Consider the following 18,511-nt stretch of genomic DNA (forward strand, 5'->3'; position numbering starts at 1 on the left):
GGGGGGGCAGGCAAGACCAGGCTGGCCGCATGCTGGTAACTGTCAAATCTAGATGCTGGGTAGATGTGCACGAGTTTCTCAACTTTTGCATGTTCAACAACTTCCGTAACAAAATGTTTAATAAATAATAAGTAAATGCTGCTTTGTACAAAGTCCTTAAACACGTAGCAGACAGGGAGTGGGTTGAGGGAATGGATTTCAGCTACTCGACCTTGAATCCCTTCTGTTTGACCACACTTCTTGCGATGTTCCTTCTGAAGTGGAGGATAGAATTCTAGAGAAAGCGTGTTATTTGGAGGCCCCTCTACTTTCTCCGCTCTTCTGATACGTGTTCAAGGACCCAGATACAGTTTCCGCAGGGCCACTGAGCCTTCAGAGCCATGGCACGAGGCCACCTCTGCTCTCCCAAATTGGCTCCTGCCACCCGGCTTTCCTCTGTGACACTTGCAACAGGTGGTTCTAGCTAATGCGAGGCAGGATGTCATATGCCCCATGGGGATGAGTGTCCTGGCGTTGTTGGGTTTGCAGAAGTGACACTCCCAACAATAGGGTCGGGCTTGCTCCACTTACAAGATTAAATAAGTGTCAGGAATATAACATACAATGTGATGACAATGGCAACGCCGATGTATGGTACATTTGAACGTTGCTGAAAGAGTAGATTCTAAAAATTCTCATCATGTGGAAAAAAAAATTTCTCTTTTCTTGTATCTATCTCTATGCAGTGTTGGGTATTAACTACACTTATTATGGCAATCATTTCATAATATAGAAGTCATGTCATTGTGCGTCCACCTTATACAGTGCTTATGTCAATTACATGTCAATAAAATGGAAAGAAAATGAAACAAAAAAAAATTTCCTTTGCTTCTTCTGTTGAGCTAAGACTGAGACCCCCAAATACACTCCAAGAAAGCAGTCTTTCTGAGTTGAGGCAGCCCTGAACTGACAGGTTAGGGCCTCAGGGGAAAGGAAGGAGACCCACAGGATGTTTAAACAATTTTTTTTCATGTTTATTTATTTTTGAGAGTGAGACAGAGCACACGCAGGGGAAGGGCAGAGAGAGGGGGACACACAGAATCCAAAGCAGGCTCCAGGCTCTGAGCCGTCAGCACAGAGCCCGATGCGGGGCTCGAACTCGCCCAACCGTGAGATCATGACCTGCGCCGCAGTTGGATGCTTAACCGATGGAGCCGCCCCCCCCCCCCCCCGTGCCCCTGTATGAGGATGTTTATAGACCCTCGATAACCTGAATAACTGTTTGTCCTGGTTACCAAGGTAACCGGCTTTTCCTCTCCACTTGGGCCTGGGCTTGGGTGCCTCGGAATTGAAGGAGGTGCTCACGGTTAGAGTCACGTGAGCGCAGGTGGGCTCAGAGATGGTGCGTCCCAGGCCCTGCGCTTGCCTTACCTGAGCGTGGTCTCTACCTGGGCTCACCTGGACTAGTGCCACGGGCTCCGGACTTCTCAGCGTCTTTTCTTACCTGACGCCCTGCAGCACGGTTGCTTATTCTCAGCAGAGCAGGGGACGGATCCTGGCACACAAGTCAGAACTCACGCTCCCCCCTCTACTGCTCTTACAGGGGCTCCGTGCCTGCTGATGGCACGTGGTAGCCCTTTGCCTTCCTGCCTTCTCTGCCTGGCGTTCCCTTCCGACACAGCTTCCTCCTTGACCTCCTCTGGAGCCTCACAGAAGGGTCACCTTCCCCATAAGGTCGTCCCTGCCCTCTGTAACTTTGCCCCTGCTCTCCCCACCCTCAGGAGCTGCTTCCTGCCTCGATTCTCTTGACAGCGCTTACATTTTACTCATGTCCCTTCTTCCCCTGCAAGACACTAAGTGACAGGAGGGCAGGGGTTTTGGTGATCCTCTCACTGCTGTATGCACCGCGCCGAGCAGAGACCTGGCACTCCGTCCCTGTCTGCATGGGGGACTCATTTCAGACCACACGTGGGCGGCTGGTACCCCAAGCCCCGCCTGGCCAACCCCCTGGGACTCTCCGGCCCGGCCCGCGCGTGACCACGCTCTGATTTGGCAGGTAAAATAACATACTGTGCCGCCAGAGATCACAGCCCGCTCCCCGCCCCCCCCCGCGCCTTTGTCTTTTTTGGCCTCAACTCATCAGAAGCTTTGTCTCCGGAAAACCAACAGAGCCCTCTGCCAGAAAGGTCTGCCCGACCTTCTTGTTATTTCAGCTGTTTTCGAGGCCCTCCGGCAGGCTGCTTGGCCACAGGGAGGCCCTCGGGGAGCTGGGTCAGGTGATGGACTCGCAGCCCTGGTATTCAGATGACGCGGCACCGCAAGGCGCATCTTCAGGTTGCCTTGTCCCACTCCGTTCTCGGCCCTTCTGGCCGACAGCTTGCCTGTTGGTCATTTCGCTGCTGATGAGCCCTTTCCCACAAGCGAGCCCGGAACTTGAAGGGAGGCCAAGCTTCGGCAGACCCAGAAGCCTTGCTTTGCCGTAGGGGGGTGTAGAGGAAAACACGAATCGCCATGAAGCTGATGGGCAACTCAAGGTCCCTCTGTGGCTGCCCGAGGAACCTTGAGGCACCAGGAGTGGCTCGTGCTTGCGTTCAGCAGGGGACTACCCCAGTTTGTTCTGCTTGGATGGAGCAGGTGGGCCTTCCTCGTGGGGTCTGTTGAGGAAGGTGGTCAAGTTCCTTCCAGCCCAGTGGAAGGAGGAGGGGATGCTCAGTTGACCGAAGACCCCCCCTTTTCTTCCTGAGCCCATCAACACGCTCCTCGCCTGTGTCCAGGAGAGGAGGGAGGGTGATGCATCGAGAAAGCTGGCGAAGCAACCTCAGATAAGCCCGAGCACAAAGACACTTCCCCCAAGTTCATCGACGTATAACGGACAAACAAAACGTACTTGTGTTTACTGTGTCCAAGGTGACGTTCCGATGTACGGATACAGTCTGAAGTGATTTCCACAGTCTCAGGAAGGTATGCAGCACCTCACACAGTTACAGATGTTTTAAATTTTTTGTGGCCAGACATTTAAGATCTACCCCCGTAGAGGGTTTCAAGTACGCAACAGAGTATCATCAGAGTACCCTACAGCCCCGAAGTTGTTCATCTTGCATCACTGAAAGTTTGTCTTCTTTGACCCAAATCACCGTATTTATGCCTCCACCCCACCCCAGCCGCTGCCAGCCACTGTTCTACCCTTCGCTTCTATGTGTTCGACTTTTTTAGATTTCATATAGAAGCAAGATCACGCAGTGTTTGTCTTTCTGTTGCCTGTCTTTCTGTCACTCAGCATAATTTCTTCTAGGTTCATCCAGGTTCTTGCAAAGGCCTTCTTTTCCACGATCCTTCTTTTTAAAGGCTGAGTAATATTCCACTATATATATATATATATATATATATATATGATATATGCAGTATATTTTCTTTATTCATCCATTCATGGACCCTTAGATTGTTTCCGTATCTTGGCTACTGTGAATAAACACAGGGTGACGGTCTCTCTTCACGATACTGATTTCATCTCTCTGGATATAGATCCAGAAGTGGGATTGCTGGACCATCCGGTCATTCTGTTTTTAATTCTTTGAGGAACCGCCATCCTGTTTTCCATAAGGTCGGCTTGGGTCTTAATCAAAGCCTGTGGCTTCAGGTCCATTCTTTGAACGTCTGGTTTGCCTTTTCACTGTAGTTAAAAAAAATAAATAAATGGGGGAAAGATTAAATATCTCCCTGGAGGTATGGGCGTGAAGGATAATGCAATGGTGTACTGGCTAAATTAGCTTATTTCCATTCAGTGAAATTTTTAAGTATTAATGATTCTCGTTGAAAATCCTCAAAGGAATGTTTTATCATGGACTGGTTAAGAAAAACAATCTGTTTATTTATGTTCCCACCTTAATTTTAGCTTTTTTCGTAAGTGAATTTTTTTCCCCTGAAGTCCTTCATGTTGGGTCATTCCAAAATGGATTACTGACAAAGAATGAGGCCACTCTAGAGTTCCAAGCTAAGTAGCTTTGAGAAGCAAAGCCTCCTATGATTGTTGCTTATGGTCGGAAGCCAGTAGAATGAGGCTGGGAATCCACCAGCAGGTCAATGAGTGTTTGTTGGGCACCCAAGAGCTCTTTCTTCTTCTAGAAAGGGAGAAGCCTTTGGGGCCTCAAGATCAACAAATACCGGTTGAATCTAATTGAGTTTGAAAGAATAACTCTCCTTTTGGAAAACAGAAGAATTCGCATTTCTGAACAATTGATTCATTGGCCTCCAGATGACCATGACTGTTTACTTGAACTCCCTTTTATTTTGATTCGGGATGTATCTTCCCATCTTTTGGAGTTTATCTGAGCCTTCCAGAATTTACATATCTCCTACCCCTCACCCCCCCCCCCCATCCACTTGGGTTGGCAGTTGGGGTGGCTGGCTGGCTTTGTACATTCTTTCCTCAAGGGCAGGGCCACCCAATTGCAAATCACATCCACCATTCCCCAGCCCCAGTGGCATCTTTGTATCTTACAACTGGGTTCTGTAGCTCTAATGCGCTCGGTGGCTTGGGCATCCAACATGTTTTCATTTGGTCCAAAATTTCAAGTCTGTGCATCCTTACTTGCCTTGTAAATTTAGGGCTTTCAAGTGAAATAGGGGTGAGCGGTTCCCATTTGCAAGTGGCAGTTGAACATATACCTTTAGTTCCTTTTTTTTTTTTTCCAATATTCAGCCTAATTTTTTGCTTTTGTGCTATCCGCTGAAGCTGAATTATCTCCAGTAGGTTAAACATCTCCAGATTGGTTAGATTTCTTCTTGGACAAGAATCATGATGTTTTTTTTTTTTAATTTTTATGTTTACATATTTATTTTGAGAGAGAGAGAGAGAGAGAGCACAAACAGGAAGGGGCAGAGAGAAGGGCAGACAGAATCCCAAGCAGGCTCCTTACTATCAGGGCAGAGCCCAGTGGGGGGCTCGAACTCATGAACTGTGAAATCATGACCTGAGCCAAGATCAAGAGTCCAACACTTCACCAACTGAGCCACCCAGGTGCCCCATGATATTTTTATGTCCAAGCATCTTGTTACTCAAGGTGTGATTTAAGGGCTTATAATAGGCACCAGCTGGGGGCTGTACTTGACAAGCTCTAGCTGATTTGTATGTACATCTAAGTGTGAGAAGCCCTGATTGAGCGTGTCTTTAGTTTCTTATTATAAATTGCTTGTGGGGGCGCCTGAGTGGCTCAGTTGGTTGTGTCTGACTTTGCCTCAGGTCACGATCTCATAGTTCATGGGTTCGAGCCCCATGCTGGGCTCTGTGCTGACAGCTAGCTCAGAGCCTGGAGCCTGCTTTGGATTCTGTGTTTCCCTTTCTCTCTGGCCTTCCCCTGCTTATGCTGTGTCTCACTCTCAAAAATAAATAAACAGTAAAAAATTTTTTAAAATTACTTGTCAAGATATAAAGGGACAATTTTCATTACATATTTTGTGGGATATGTTCTTGACATTTTATGGTGAAAGATTTCCACTAGCAAAATCAAAAGTTTTAAGTTGAATAGATTATAGATTATGCCATTAATTTCCTGTACGTTTCTTTTTTTGTCAAATTAATTTCCATCAAGAATTTTATAGAGAAATACCAGTTGACACCATGCGTGTTAGAAAGAATAATGTCTTGGTAATGACATTCCTTCTAGAATTTTCAATGGGTTTGATAAGGTCATCTGATTCTTGTGAATCAGAGACACATGGTAGGGTGAGCGTAGGGGAGAAACTGGGATTTCTCAGAGTTGGGTGCTGGTTCTTGCCCTTCCCAGGGCAGCGGACCTCTGTATTCTCATCCATATAGTGAGTGGGTCGAACAACGCCACTGTAATGGTGTTACCAACCTTGTGATCATCAGTCCATTGCAAACACTATTATCATCACAGTTCGTCAGGTGGAGAAACTGATGAACCAGTTACATAGTCGAATCAGAAGGAAAACATCTGTTGGCGTGGAAAAGAGATTATTTCCTAAGCTACTGAGTAAAACACAGCTGCACTGGCAGTTTTAACTCTGTTTTCTTGTCAATTTTTGTTCTTTCAGGAAACCTTACAGAAACATGAAGCCCTCCACCATCTGGAACTGAGAAACCCATTCGAGGCTGACTGCGGCTTCTAGAACGTCCAGGTGTTCTGCAGATGTGAGAATTTGTCCTGCTCTCACCAGCTGGAGTCCCGAACAGAAGTAAAGCTTGTGCTGTGGCCCTACCATCCCTGGGCACAGAGGGGTCATTTTTTTTAAGTGGCCAAAAAGCCATCACTGATGTGGATGTCTGCCGCACGTGGCTGGTCCCAGACGGCTCTCGGGGCTGTAGGAGGCAATCCAAATTCGGGGCGGCAAATTCCCTGACTCTCTTGAATTAGCAAGCCAGGCAGGGGGCCTCATTCCACAGCCCCAGCATCCGTATAGGTGCCACCACCAACACGACCACCACCACCAGTGTCTCCTTGCACGGACAGTCCCTGCACTGAAAGTGAGCAGAAGCAAGCGCTTGGAAAAATCTTTAGCTGCGGCCCACAGACAGTCTTGCCCTCCCCTCCTCACCATGGGCTGGCTTTTTCTAAAGGTCCTCTTCATGGGGGCGACTTTCTTGGGAGGTCTTTATCCTCTTGTGGATTTTTGCTGCAGCGGGGACACAAGAGGCCAGAAGCCGAACTTCGTGATCATTCTGGCAGATGACATGGGGTGGGGTGACCTGGGAGCGAACTGGGCAGAAACGAAGGACACTGCTAACCTTGATGAGATGGCCGCGGAAGGAATGAGGTGAGTCTCGTGGATGCGGACTCTTGCTGGGGGAGGGACAGCATAAAGCACCTGAACAATTAATGGGTCCCCGTTGACTTCATTAATTGATGGACTGATTTGGTTTGACGCCAGTATGGCATCTTGAAGAAATCCATCTATTCATCTACCTGATAAGATTCGGGGTGTGTGTGTGTGTGTGTGTGTGTGTGTGTGTGTGTGTGAGCTGGGAGTACAGAGGTAAACAAGATATGTCTGGAGCCTATAGTCTGGTAGAGCAGACAAGTTACACGGAAAGTCGGCACGACAGTCTAGAACACGAGCCGCATCAGGAGTGTCTTTGGAGAAGGCGTGTACCTAGCCTGGTGGCTCCTGGGAGAAGGTGACCTTTGAAGAGCGATGATTCAGGCACACGAAATTAGGACGATTTCTCTGTGAGTAGATGAGCCTTCCTGGTCCACATCAGGGTGAACTTAACTCCAAGGGCCATTAAAGAGAAGGGCATGTGCATCTTAAAATTTTTTTTATTTTAATGTTTTTTATTTATTTTTGCGAGACGGGCATGTGCGTCTTAATGGATTGGGACGTTTATAAGCTCTTTGCCTGCTTGGAAAGAGAACATGTATTCGAGCATTCAGAATTTTTCCTTTCCTTTCCTTTCTTTTCCTTTCCTTTCCTTTCTTTTCCTTTCTTTTCCATTCCTTTTCTTTATTTTATTTAAAAAGAATTTTAATGTTTATTTATTTTTGAGAGAGAGACATAGCATGAGCAAGGGAAGGACAGAGAGAGAGGGAGACACAGAATCCAAAGCAGGTTCCAGGCTCTGGGCTGTCAGCACAGAGCCCAACATGGGGCTTGAACCCACAGACCTCAAGATCATGACTTGAGCTGAAGTTGGATGCTTAACTGACTGAGCCACCCAGGCACCCCTGATTTTATTTTATTTCATTTCATTTCATTTTTTTCATTTCAATTCATTTTATTATTTTAGAGAGGAGAGCCGAGGAGGGGGGCATAGGGAGAGAAAGAATCTTTTTGTTTTAATGTTTATTTTATTTTTGAGAGAGAGAGAAAGCAAACGAGCATGAGCGGGGGATGGGCAGAGAGGGGGTGGGTACAGAGGATCCCATCTGTGCTGACAGCAGTGAGCCTGATGTGGGGCTCAAACCCACGAACCACGAGATCATGACCTGAGCTCAAAGTCAGATGCTCAACTCACCGAGCCCCCCAGGAGCCCCTGAGTGTTCAGACTTTTGGGTGTTCATCCTGAGCTGACAGCGGTCCGACTGTCCAGCTCGGATCCGCTTGCTCTGCATTAAACCCTTCTGTTGAGTTCAGTGGAAATCCTCGCCCGAGAGCCAGTTAGGACAGCGTGTGGGGCATCTCCACAGACTTTGAGCCACTTGCATCCTCAAGCTCAGAGCTCCCCCGGAGACACATACCCTTGGGGGTCCCCGCCTCTGGTCTCACCCACTCCAGCCCCCCCATCTCACCTCAGCCAAAATGAAATTTCTAGAAACACTCCTCTGTTTCCAATCCTTTAAAGGCATTTTGTGGCCCCCAGGATACAGTCCACACTCTGGACAGCGGCTTACAAGACCAGCCCATCCTCCACGCTGGCTCTCTGCACGGCCCCTCTGGGCACCTGCTGCCCCCTTCCGTCTGGACCTCACCTGTGTGATGCCGTCTTCCGGCTTTACTTCCCACTTCCTCTGCTTCGTTAGTTTCTGCTCACCATCTGGGTCCCCGGTGCCCCAGGAGGTCCTGGAGCACGCTTTCCTGGACGCCGCATGGGCTCCTTGCCACCTCTTTTGCTGCTCTCGATGTGATTGCTTCCCTGTCTCACCCCTCCCCCGCCGTGTCGGGTTAAAGAGTGTGCTCCCGCCAATCATGCCCTCCTGGAACCTCAGAACAAGACCTCATTTGGATACATGGGACTTTGCAAACGTAATTTATTATGGGTCTTAATGATACCCCCATCCAGGGAGGCTGGGTCCCAAATCCAATGACTTGTGTCCTTTCAAGAAGAGGAGAGGACACAGAGAGACACCCAGAAGAGGTGACGTGAAGACACAGGAACAGCCAAGAATGCCAGGGGTTGGTGGCAACCACAAGAAGCCAGGAGGGAGCACTGGTCAGGTTCTCTTCTGAGCCTCCATCTTGGTTTCAGACTTCCGGCCTCTTGAACAGTGACAGAACGCATTTCTGTCATTTTCAGCCTCTGGGTTCTGGTAATCTGCTATGGCAGCCACAGGACATTCATGCACACCACCCCCTTTCTAGCTTTGGCCTTGGGGACGAAAAATGCCTTGTGTCTTCTTCCTCGATGGTATTCCTAGCACAGAGCATAGTGCCTGGTGCATATGCAGTTTATATATAATTTTTCATCAATGCATGGGCTTTTGAAGTTCAAGATACCAGGGCACTGGGGTTGCTTAGTCGGTTGTGTCTGGCTTTGGCTCAGGTCATGATCTCACAGTTCGTGGGTTCGAGTCCCAGCATTGGGCTCTGGGCTGACAGCTCAGAGCCTGGAGCCTGTTTGGATTCTGTTTCTCTGGGCTGACAGCTCAGAGCCTGGAGCCTGTTTGGATTCTGTTTCTCTCTCTCTCTGCCCCTCCCCTGCTTGCTCTCTGTCTCTCTTTCTCTCAAAAATAGATAAACATTAAAAAAAAAAGAAGAAGAAGAAGAAGTTTGGGGCATTTGGGTGGCTCAGTCGGTTAAGCATCCGACTTTGACTCAGGTCATGATCTCACGGTTCGTGGGTTTGAGCCCCATGTCAGGCTCTGTGCTGACATCTTGGAGCCTGGAACCTTCTTTGGATTCTGTGTCTACCTCTCTCTGCCCCTCCCCCACTTGTGTTTTCTCTCTCTCTCTCTCTCTCAAAAATAAATAAACATTAAAAGAATTTTTTTAAAAAGAAGTCCAAGATACCTTGAAATGTCACCCCAAATTTTGCATGTTGGAATTTTTTTTTTTTCTGGAGAGAGATTTAATCCATAGCATTTACCAGATTTCAAAGGGAACCAGATTACCGAATCCTTAAGAGCTTCTGCTTTTAGTGGGTTTGTGGGGAAATATCTGGCCTCTTATTTAAACCGAGATTTCTGAGGCCAAGACATTCTCCTTATGAGCTGTCCCCACCCGCATGCTCCCATCCTGAACAGAAACCAGATGCAAACACAGCTCGATGGGCTCTCCTATTTTTTTTCCTCCCTTTATGAAAATATGCTCCCCATTTGGGCCTTGCGACAGGGGCCGGGCGGACGGCCCTCTGGCCCAACGTGGGCAGCTTTTCTATCTGTGCCTTGTTGACAGGAAAGCAGGTTTCCTGTGAGGCGAGGGATTGATTCATCGCTGGCTTCTTCCCCTGCCTACTCACGGCCAGGGGGGAAACACGACTTTCAGACAAGAAGTCCTATTGCCAAAGAGGGTCCCCGGGTGACCAGAGAAAGTCTCTTTTCCTCTTAGGGTGTCGTTGCCCTAGGACCCGGCAACAAATCACTGTCAACCTTCAGCACTCACATTTACTTTCTCACAGTTCAAAAGGCTAGAAGTCCTGAGTCAAGGTGACGGCAGGGCTGGTTCCTTCTGGAAGCTCTGGGGGTGGTGGTGGGGGGGCATCGGTGCCTTACCTCTCTCCTCGCTTCTGGTGGCTGCGGGCAGTCCTTAGCCTCCTTGGTTTGTGGTTACATCACTCCTTTCCCTGCCTCTGCTGTTCCGTGGCGCTCTCCCCACGGCACATCTGCACCCCCCTCTGCTCATGAGGCCACCAACCAGTGCTCTCAGGCCCAACCTAATCCAGTATGACCTTGGCTCAGCTTGATGACATCTGCGAAGGCCCTTTTTGCACATAAGGTCATATTCCCAAGTTCTAGGTTGACACGAAATTTGTGGGGAGGGGATGCTCTTCTACCCAGAGCAGTTAACTCTACTGGATATATTTCTACCTCTGCTCCTAACATAGTCTGTAATGTAGCAGGTTTTCGATGTGGGATTATTGCTTAGAAGGCTGAACATCCTGCTTAAGAAGTTGGGCTCTGGGGGCACCTGGGTGGCTCAGTTTATTGGGCATCCAACTCTTGATTTCGGCTCCGGTCACGATCTCGTGGTCGGAGGATCAGGATGGAGCCCCGTGATGGGCTCTGCGCTGGGTGTGGAGACTGCTTGGGATTCTCTCTCTCTCTCTCTCTCTGCCCCTCTCCCCTGCTTGTGCTGTCTCTCAAAAGAAAGGGGGGTGAGGAGAGGGGAGGAAAGGAGTCAGACTCTGGAGCAAGATGGCTTGGGTTCAAATCCCGACTCTACCACTTTCCATCTGTATGACTCTGGACCCTCAGAGCTTTGCTTTCCTTTTCCGTTAAAGGGGGGCAATGGTAGACCCAGCTTCTAGGATGGTGTGGGGATTAAATTCAGTAATCCAGGTAGGCAGTCAGCACAGAGCTGGCACCCAATAGACATAGATAGATGTTAACTATGGTGATTGTTGGTATTGGGATTAGAAATAATAACCATTTGAATTGTTGATGTGAATGGGCTACTCTGCATAGTGAAAGGTCTAAGTGATAAATCGTGGAAGGAGGAGTGGGTACCAGAGACAAACAAATCCTGTTAATCTCTGTGGGGACCATATAGACTGAGCCAATCTCTGGGGTGGAATCAAACATGGCAGTGTAGTCATAGCCAACCCGTGCTGAGCAAATGCAAGGCGCCAGGCTCTGGGCATCACCCCATTTAATTCTGGCCACCACTTGATGTTTCTCTTCTGTCACCGGTGAGGAAGTCAAGGTCAAGCCACTTCCCCAATTTGGCTGTCCTCCAGGGATCTGTTTGATTCTGTTCTGTCCTAGACCAAGTCGCCCAGGCAACACTTCAATGGCCCCATAACCCTTCCCGACCAGCACGCACCAATAGTAGGTGTGCTTTTTCCCCACTTGGTTATGGTAGATGCGATTTGCCAAATTTGTGGACAGATCGGGCACCATTCACAGCGTAACTGTGAGGTCATCAGTGCCATAGAATGAAAGGATTCCTTGGGGGAAGAAAGGCAGAACTGCTAGTGCCACAATTTTGTTTGCTTCCTTTGCAGATTTCGTAACTTCCGTTTACGTAGAGGGAGATGAGGGATCGTGGCCTGAAAGCCCTCCATCGTCAGGTTTATAGCAGAACTGCCTCATTCGTGGGCGCTCAGGTCATAGAGCATCCTCATCACGTATCACAGAGGGGGAAACTGAGGCCAGAGACAAGTGAAGTGTTTTTACTATGCAAAGCCACTGTGTTAAAAACAATGATAAATTATTTGCGAAAAAACAAAAAACAAAAAGACCTGAAAGTCAGCAGAAAGCAGCATATGTCTCTTTATCAGAGGACATTGCTGTTTGGGACTCCTTAGTGTTCAGTAACAGCCCACGTGTTGGCCGGGCCCCCGACACCTGTCAGTAGGTTCCACAGACAGTGCCTTCTGCCCTTGACCCAGTGGGCTGGACGCTTTGTCACTGTTCTGTGCAAATCATAGCTGAGCCATGCTGTTGAACATTTGAAGATTTAATGATAAGATAACCCAAGGAAGGTAGAAATGCTGGAATTCAAATGAAAAGGCCATGGACTTAGTAATCAGCCAACACTTAAGCCTTTCAAACAACTAGAAAAAGGGAGCCCCAAGGCGACTTGCATTGTCGGGTGGGCTAGAGGAAGGAATCACTCACACTTTAAAAAGGAGATAAAAATTGTGTTTCATTGGCATCTCCTCCAGCTTTTCTGGCAGAGAGTTAACTCTGAAGGTAAGTTGAATCATTGAAAGCGTTATGAGAAGCCCGAGAACAACCTTGATCACGCGGCACTAGCGTGGTTCTTGTCCGCCCCGTGCCCGGGGAAGGCCAGTGCTGGCTCACCTTGGGATGAACCAGCAACTATTTCCTGAAAATTCTGAGCATGAGCGGTAACTTGCATCCACCTCCTGGCTGGTGACTGGATTCCAGCAGTGGCTTTGGGGGTCCAGACTGGGGTTTGAGCACCTGCGAAGTCATGACCCGTGTGTCTCTACAGGGAAGTGGGACCAGCCCGCTAAGCCCAGATACGGGCTGCTCACATAGAGGGTCTCCCGAGGTGGCTCTGAAGCGAGGTTGACAGAGTACTTTAGCTACATTCACTTGTGCAAATCGACCTGCAGAACGTTACTCTCGCACCTTGGTTCCTTCCCCTCCTGCTTCAGTCCTTCTCTGCCCCCGGTGCCACCTGAGTTGGGCCAGTGCTGCTGCTGAGTGCAGGCAGCGGCTGAGCTAGGAGCCAATGATCCATATCCACCACTGGAAGGGCAGGGACTCCCAGGGGCTTCCGTCTGTTTCTAGAAGGGGCCTGGGTGAGGAATGAATTGATCTGTCAGTTCAGTCAAACACTTCGTGTGACTTCCGTTCCGCCATTGGTTTTGTACATTCATCCACCCTGTTATGCCTCAGGTGTTTGTTTCTGTTTTGTTCTTTTTCCAGCTATCCTGCTGCCTTTGGGGTTTTGCAGCAATTTCAGGGGAGCCGAGGGCGAGGCTGGCACGCACAGCTGCAGGGGATGGTAATGAGGTCTTCACGGAGCTTGGCTAGAAAGAGCGTTCTGGGGGAGACTTCTGTTAGTAAGAGAAAGATTCCATCCCCACTGTGCAGCCTCCTGCTGGCTTCATCTCTGTCGCCCAAAGAGTAATTCAGACTCCGGGTTGAGGATGACAACCTCTTATCCTTCAAGGTCCTATGACCTTCACCACTAACCTTGAGAAACTTGCTCAGCGTCACGAGACAGACAATTTCACATCTTTGACCTTGGGTAGGTCGGTCCAATGGACGTAAAATCACGCAATGCCCACCTCCACACTGGGCCAAGGTGAAGCCCGTGAAAGGTCCTGCAGGGTTGAGCCTCGTCTAGATAGCACCCAGTCTTAGAGGAAAGCCACTGAAGGCTCTGGTGCCAACTGCAAGTTCAGACTTGCCTGTCCAGCGGCTATGACTCGTTCTCCTTTTAAGTCTCCCACCTACAGTCATTTGACAAGGAATCTCTGTGCAGAGCAGGTTGTAGGGCAGATGCTGGAAGAGCCAGGCCAGCTGTGCCCTAAGAGGCTTCCGACCGGCTGGGCAATAAGACAAGAAAAGCAGCCTTTAGAATACAGAAGCTGCTGGGGGACTCCATCAGTTAAGTGTCTGACGCTTGATTTCAGCTCAGGTCATGGTCTCCAGTTCTTGAGTTCGCGCCCTGCATGGGGCTCTGTGCTGACAGTGCAGAGCCTGCTTGAGATTCTCTCTCTCTGTCCCTCTCTCTCTACCCCACCCTGCCTGCCTCTCTCTCTCTCTCTCAATAAATAAATACATAAACTTAAAACTTATTTTTTTATGTTTTATTTTTTTATTTTTGATACAGAGAGAGACAGAGCATGAGAGGGGGAGGGGCAGAGAAGGAGACACAGAACCGGAAGCAGGCTCCAGGCTCTGAGCTGGCTGTCAGCACAGAGCCTGATGCGGGGCTCGAACCCACGAATGTGAGATCTGACCTGAGCCGAAGCTGGACGCTTAACCGACTGAGCCACCCAGGCGCCCCTTAAAACTTATTTTTAAAAATAGAATACAGAAAGGAAATGTGCTGTGAGCAGGAGCTCATCCCTTGCCCCAGGATTTTAATAACCTGGATTGGTTGGGACTGAATTCAAATCCTCTGGGATGGAGTTAGGTCATTTCTCATCCCTTGGTGACAATCAAGAATGAAAAAGGTCCAGACGGGGTCGTCTTGCCTTTTGGATGCTAGAGCCCAGAGCCAGAAGCATGTTAAAGATAGTCCCCAGGGCTGCAGGGAGAAAGGGGCCATTTCTCCAGAGGGAAGCCACTAGGAACTTGAGAAGGGGTCTCACTGTTGAGACCCTTAAAGATGGGTAGGGAATTAGCCAGATGAAGGGGGAGGAAAGCATGCTGTGGGCAGAGGAGAAAGCATGGGCGAAGACTCAGCACTGAAAGGTGCCCTTTCACTGGGCAGATATTCCTGGAGGCTCCACTAGGCATGTCCTCGGTGCTAGGAACGAATCCATGATCCAGACAACCAGAAGCCCTCACTCTCCTGGGGCTGCCATTCCAGTGGTGTGGCTGGGACAGGGAGTGTGAGGCTGGACCAATGGACGTGGCCACTGGTGAAGGGCCTCATATGCATGTTCAAGTGTTCGGACTTGGTCCTGGAGGCAGTGGGGGCCCTGAGGACTGTGGTCCTCAGCCTGCATTCGAGATGGATTGCTCCAGCTTACTAGGGAGTGGCCCACACTGGCAGTTGGGAAGGCAGGGGGCAGATTGCAGGCACCTCCAGGCTGGCACGGCCCAGGGTTATGACAGTGAGGAGAAGTGTCCGATCTAGGAGGCATGAGATGCCGGCCTTGTGTGTGTCCTTCCTTGAGCATGAATGTGCACATGTCCACAACAAGACTGTGAAAGGAAGGGGGAAATTGCCAAGGATCGTATCAAACTTGGCTGTTGGGAACCTGTTTTTGAGAAGAAGAGGAGTATGAGTGGATGGATGGAAGGGTGAAAGGATGGAAGGAAGAATGGAAGGATGGATGGATGGAAGGAAGGAAGGAAGGAAGAATGGAAGGATGGATGGATGAAAGGATGGAAGGAAGGAAGAAAGGAAGGAAGGAAGGAAGGAAGGAAGGAAGGAAGGAAGGAAGGATGGAAGGAAGGATAGATGGATGGATGGAAGGAAGGAAAGACGGATAGATGGAAGGATGGATGGATGGATGGATGGATGGATGGAAGAGTAAAAATAAACACACCAAGTTCACTCTCTGCTGCCACATTTGCTCATAGTTTGCAAAGGGCCTGCATATCCGTTACCCCAGGGACCCCACCTGATGGTTTTCTGAGCACTGCAGGAGGCCGAGCTGCGCTGGTGTTTTTCCAGGTCTCCCCTCCCGCCCCATCCCTCTACGCACAAAGGCCACAGCAAATAATTTTTAAAACCTATTTCTGCTGCCACGACTTTAAATTATGAATGGAGCAAAGATAGCCTTTATTCCAGGCACACAGCCATTTAGAAGGTTACCACAGACGGCCTCATCCTCTAGCTTAAATTCCTCACAAATGAAGGCTGGACACGCTTAACTTCGCAATGTTCTGTCTCTCCAAGGCTTTCGCGGCCGTGTTTCCAGCACTAACGTTCTCTGATTCTAATACACGTAATTTATGCCATGGCAAGTTGCTTTGGCTTCTGTCTGGCTGCGTCTTAATTTGCGTTGATTTTCCTGTTAACAGGCTGCTGTAATGTCTGGCGCCGTGTTTCCAGCTTCCCGTTACAATGTATTTTCAGACTTTAATTAGGACCCCTGTTGGTGAACTGGCCTGAGCCTGCCCAGATGGATTTGGGGGAAAACAAAAGAGGCTTTCCAAATAGCAAAGACCATTTTATCGCTTATTAACTAGCCTCTGCCACACGGAGACAGAGTCCGGGAGAGGGGAAAGGTGGCGTGCAGGTCAGTTCATTGGGCAGCCTGGGATGTCGTTGGCTCTTTGGGTGGGGGGAGGCGAGGGTACGGTCAGGGCTCTAGAGCCGAAGACTCGGAAAGAAAGGGGATAAGATTGTTTCTGAGAGTTGAGCTGTGCACTTGAACGCAAGGCGAGGAAAGTTTGAACCCTAAAAAGCCTCAGCTTAAGGGATTTTGTGAAAAATGGATGAATGTATTCCTTCCAGTCAGATAACCTCTTCCAGTTTTGTCTGCTCACTCACCAGATTTTGCTGGGGTGGCTCCATGACACCGGGCCCCCCGCTTGAGGCTGGACTTGCAGCCCTAACCCTGTCCTCACAGAACCTACCGTCTGAGGGGAGGGGCGGGCTTGAAGTTATATTTGCTGTAGAAATGTGCTATGGTTGTTCCCATGAGCGTGGTGTTGTGTGTTGAAGGAGACACCATCCAGAGGACAGTTGTCAAAGACAAGCAGGCAGGGACAGCATTTAGACAATGTGTTTCTGGCTCTGCCCACATGTACTGGTCAGTCAAGCTACGTAACAAATACAACAGACTGGGTGGCTTAAACAGTAGGAATTATTTTTCACCATTCTAGGGGCTATGAAGTCTGAAATCAGGTGGCCAGCATGGTCAGGTTCTGCTGAGGACCCTCTTCCTGGCTTGCAGATGGCCACCCTCTCACCGTGTCTCACGTGGAGGGGAGAGAACCCGCTCTCTGGTACCTTCCCCTTCTTATGAGAACACTAATCCTATCATAGAGGCTCTACCCTCAAGACCTCATCTAAACCCAGTTACCATCCAATACCCTGACCTGCAAATACTGTCATATTAGAAGTTAGGGCCTCAACACAAACATTCAGTCCATAGCGCCAGGGAAAAAGAAAATGGCGGCCAACAAATAGCCTCTGTGCCTCCTGGACACACTGGGAAAGCCCAGTCTACAGAGGACAGAAGTTCCCTAAGCTTAGCAAACTGAAGGATTTTTCAGTGGTCCACTGGAATTCTCTTAGCATTAATTAACTCCACACTTACCGAGGCAAACTTTGGATTCTGATTTCCCCTGTGATTCATGCACAAGAAGAAAACTTGTTGATTACATGCATGCTTTGATTCCTGCGTACATCCCTGGCAGTCAGTGGGGAGACGGCCATTCCGATGTCTCCCTTGGGCTCACATGGTTTGTGTGGGTGTGAGTCAGGCTCATGGGGCTGGCATCACCAAGGGTGAGTGTTGGGACCTCCCTGGCCCAAGACTAGTCACATAGCTGAAGGTAATTCCCTCTGGATTTACCCTACTGGCCTCTGGATTGGCCCAGCTCCAGCCAGCCTTGTCTCAGATGGAAGGGGAATAGAAAGAGCTTGGGATGGTGGGTGAGCAGGCCTGGGTTCAAGTTCCAGCTCTGTCATTTCCCAAATATAGGGGGTCTGCCGTCATCCATATAGTACAGTGATTGGGTAGGGTCAGGTGCCCTACCTACAGTATGGTCTTGGGAAAGCTCTCTCTGCTTCATTTCCCTTATCTGTAAAATGGGGAATCCTGGTGATTTGAACTAACATATGTGATATGATTAGGGTGGCAGGCACGTGGTAAATGACAGCTATTTTTATTATGATAAGACGCACATAAACAGAGTTAATGCCTATTTATACTTTAAGTTCATGCGTGGCTTCTTTGAAGATGCGCTCGCTTCTTTGGCACACGTCTACACCCTCCGTGGGTGCTTTGGGAACACCCTGTGCCCAGAGTCCCAGAGCTCTTTCACATGCTGGGATTATCCACTCCTGTACTGAACGGTGGGCAGGGCTTCGTGTTGCTCCCTGGAATATTCTGGGCTCCTATCCTATTTCACCCGCACTGTGATAGCCAGGACTCCTCTCTGGTCGTAAGCAGCAGCAGCCCCGCTCAGCCTGCCCAAGCACATAAGGGTGTCGCTTTTGTTCATCCACCTACGTACATCTCTAGAGATTCTCTTGTGCCAGAGTTCTGAGCCTGCTGTAGATTTTTCCAGGCTCCTCCGTAGGATGGGAGATGTGGCCCTTGCCCTCCATTTTCATAACTTGAGGTTCAAAGGGAATGAGAGAGCTTTTCGTGACTGTCTGGTTTGGAAAGTTCCAGTTGGATCCCAACAAGCTCTGCCTGGGTCATGGTCCTTGAGGATGCGATGTGGTGCTACTCGCTTAGCCCACGGCAGGGTTTGTGCCCATGTTGGGGCGGGGGAGGGGTGGGGCATGGAGGGGGCAGGAGCATAGGAGTCACGGGGAAGGGGTGGGTGGAGAAGGCGTGGGTCAGTGGAACACCGCTGATGGC

General features: G+C 49.4%; 1 protein-coding gene across 3 annotated transcripts in view; it reads left to right on the forward strand.

The window, feature by feature from the left end:
* ARSG (arylsulfatase G) overlaps nucleotides 1-18,511 on the forward strand; it is a 108,964-nt gene that overhangs the window by 32,546 nt on the left and 57,907 nt on the right. For all 3 annotated transcript variants that reach the window (XM_029929299.1, XM_029929301.1, XM_029929300.1), the window contains exon 2: nucleotides 6,034-6,753. In XM_029929299.1, the coding sequence (XP_029785159.1) occupies nucleotides 6,536-6,753 (218 nt within the window). In that variant the 5' untranslated portion in view covers nucleotides 6,034-6,535. The remainder of the gene's footprint in view (nucleotides 1-6,033; nucleotides 6,754-18,511) is intronic.

The sequence above is a fragment of the Suricata suricatta genome, chromosome 17 (genome assembly GCF_006229205.1).
Source record: "Suricata suricatta isolate VVHF042 chromosome 17, meerkat_22Aug2017_6uvM2_HiC, whole genome shotgun sequence".
In the NCBI taxonomy this organism is placed as follows: Eukaryota; Metazoa; Chordata; class Mammalia; order Carnivora; family Herpestidae; genus Suricata; species Suricata suricatta.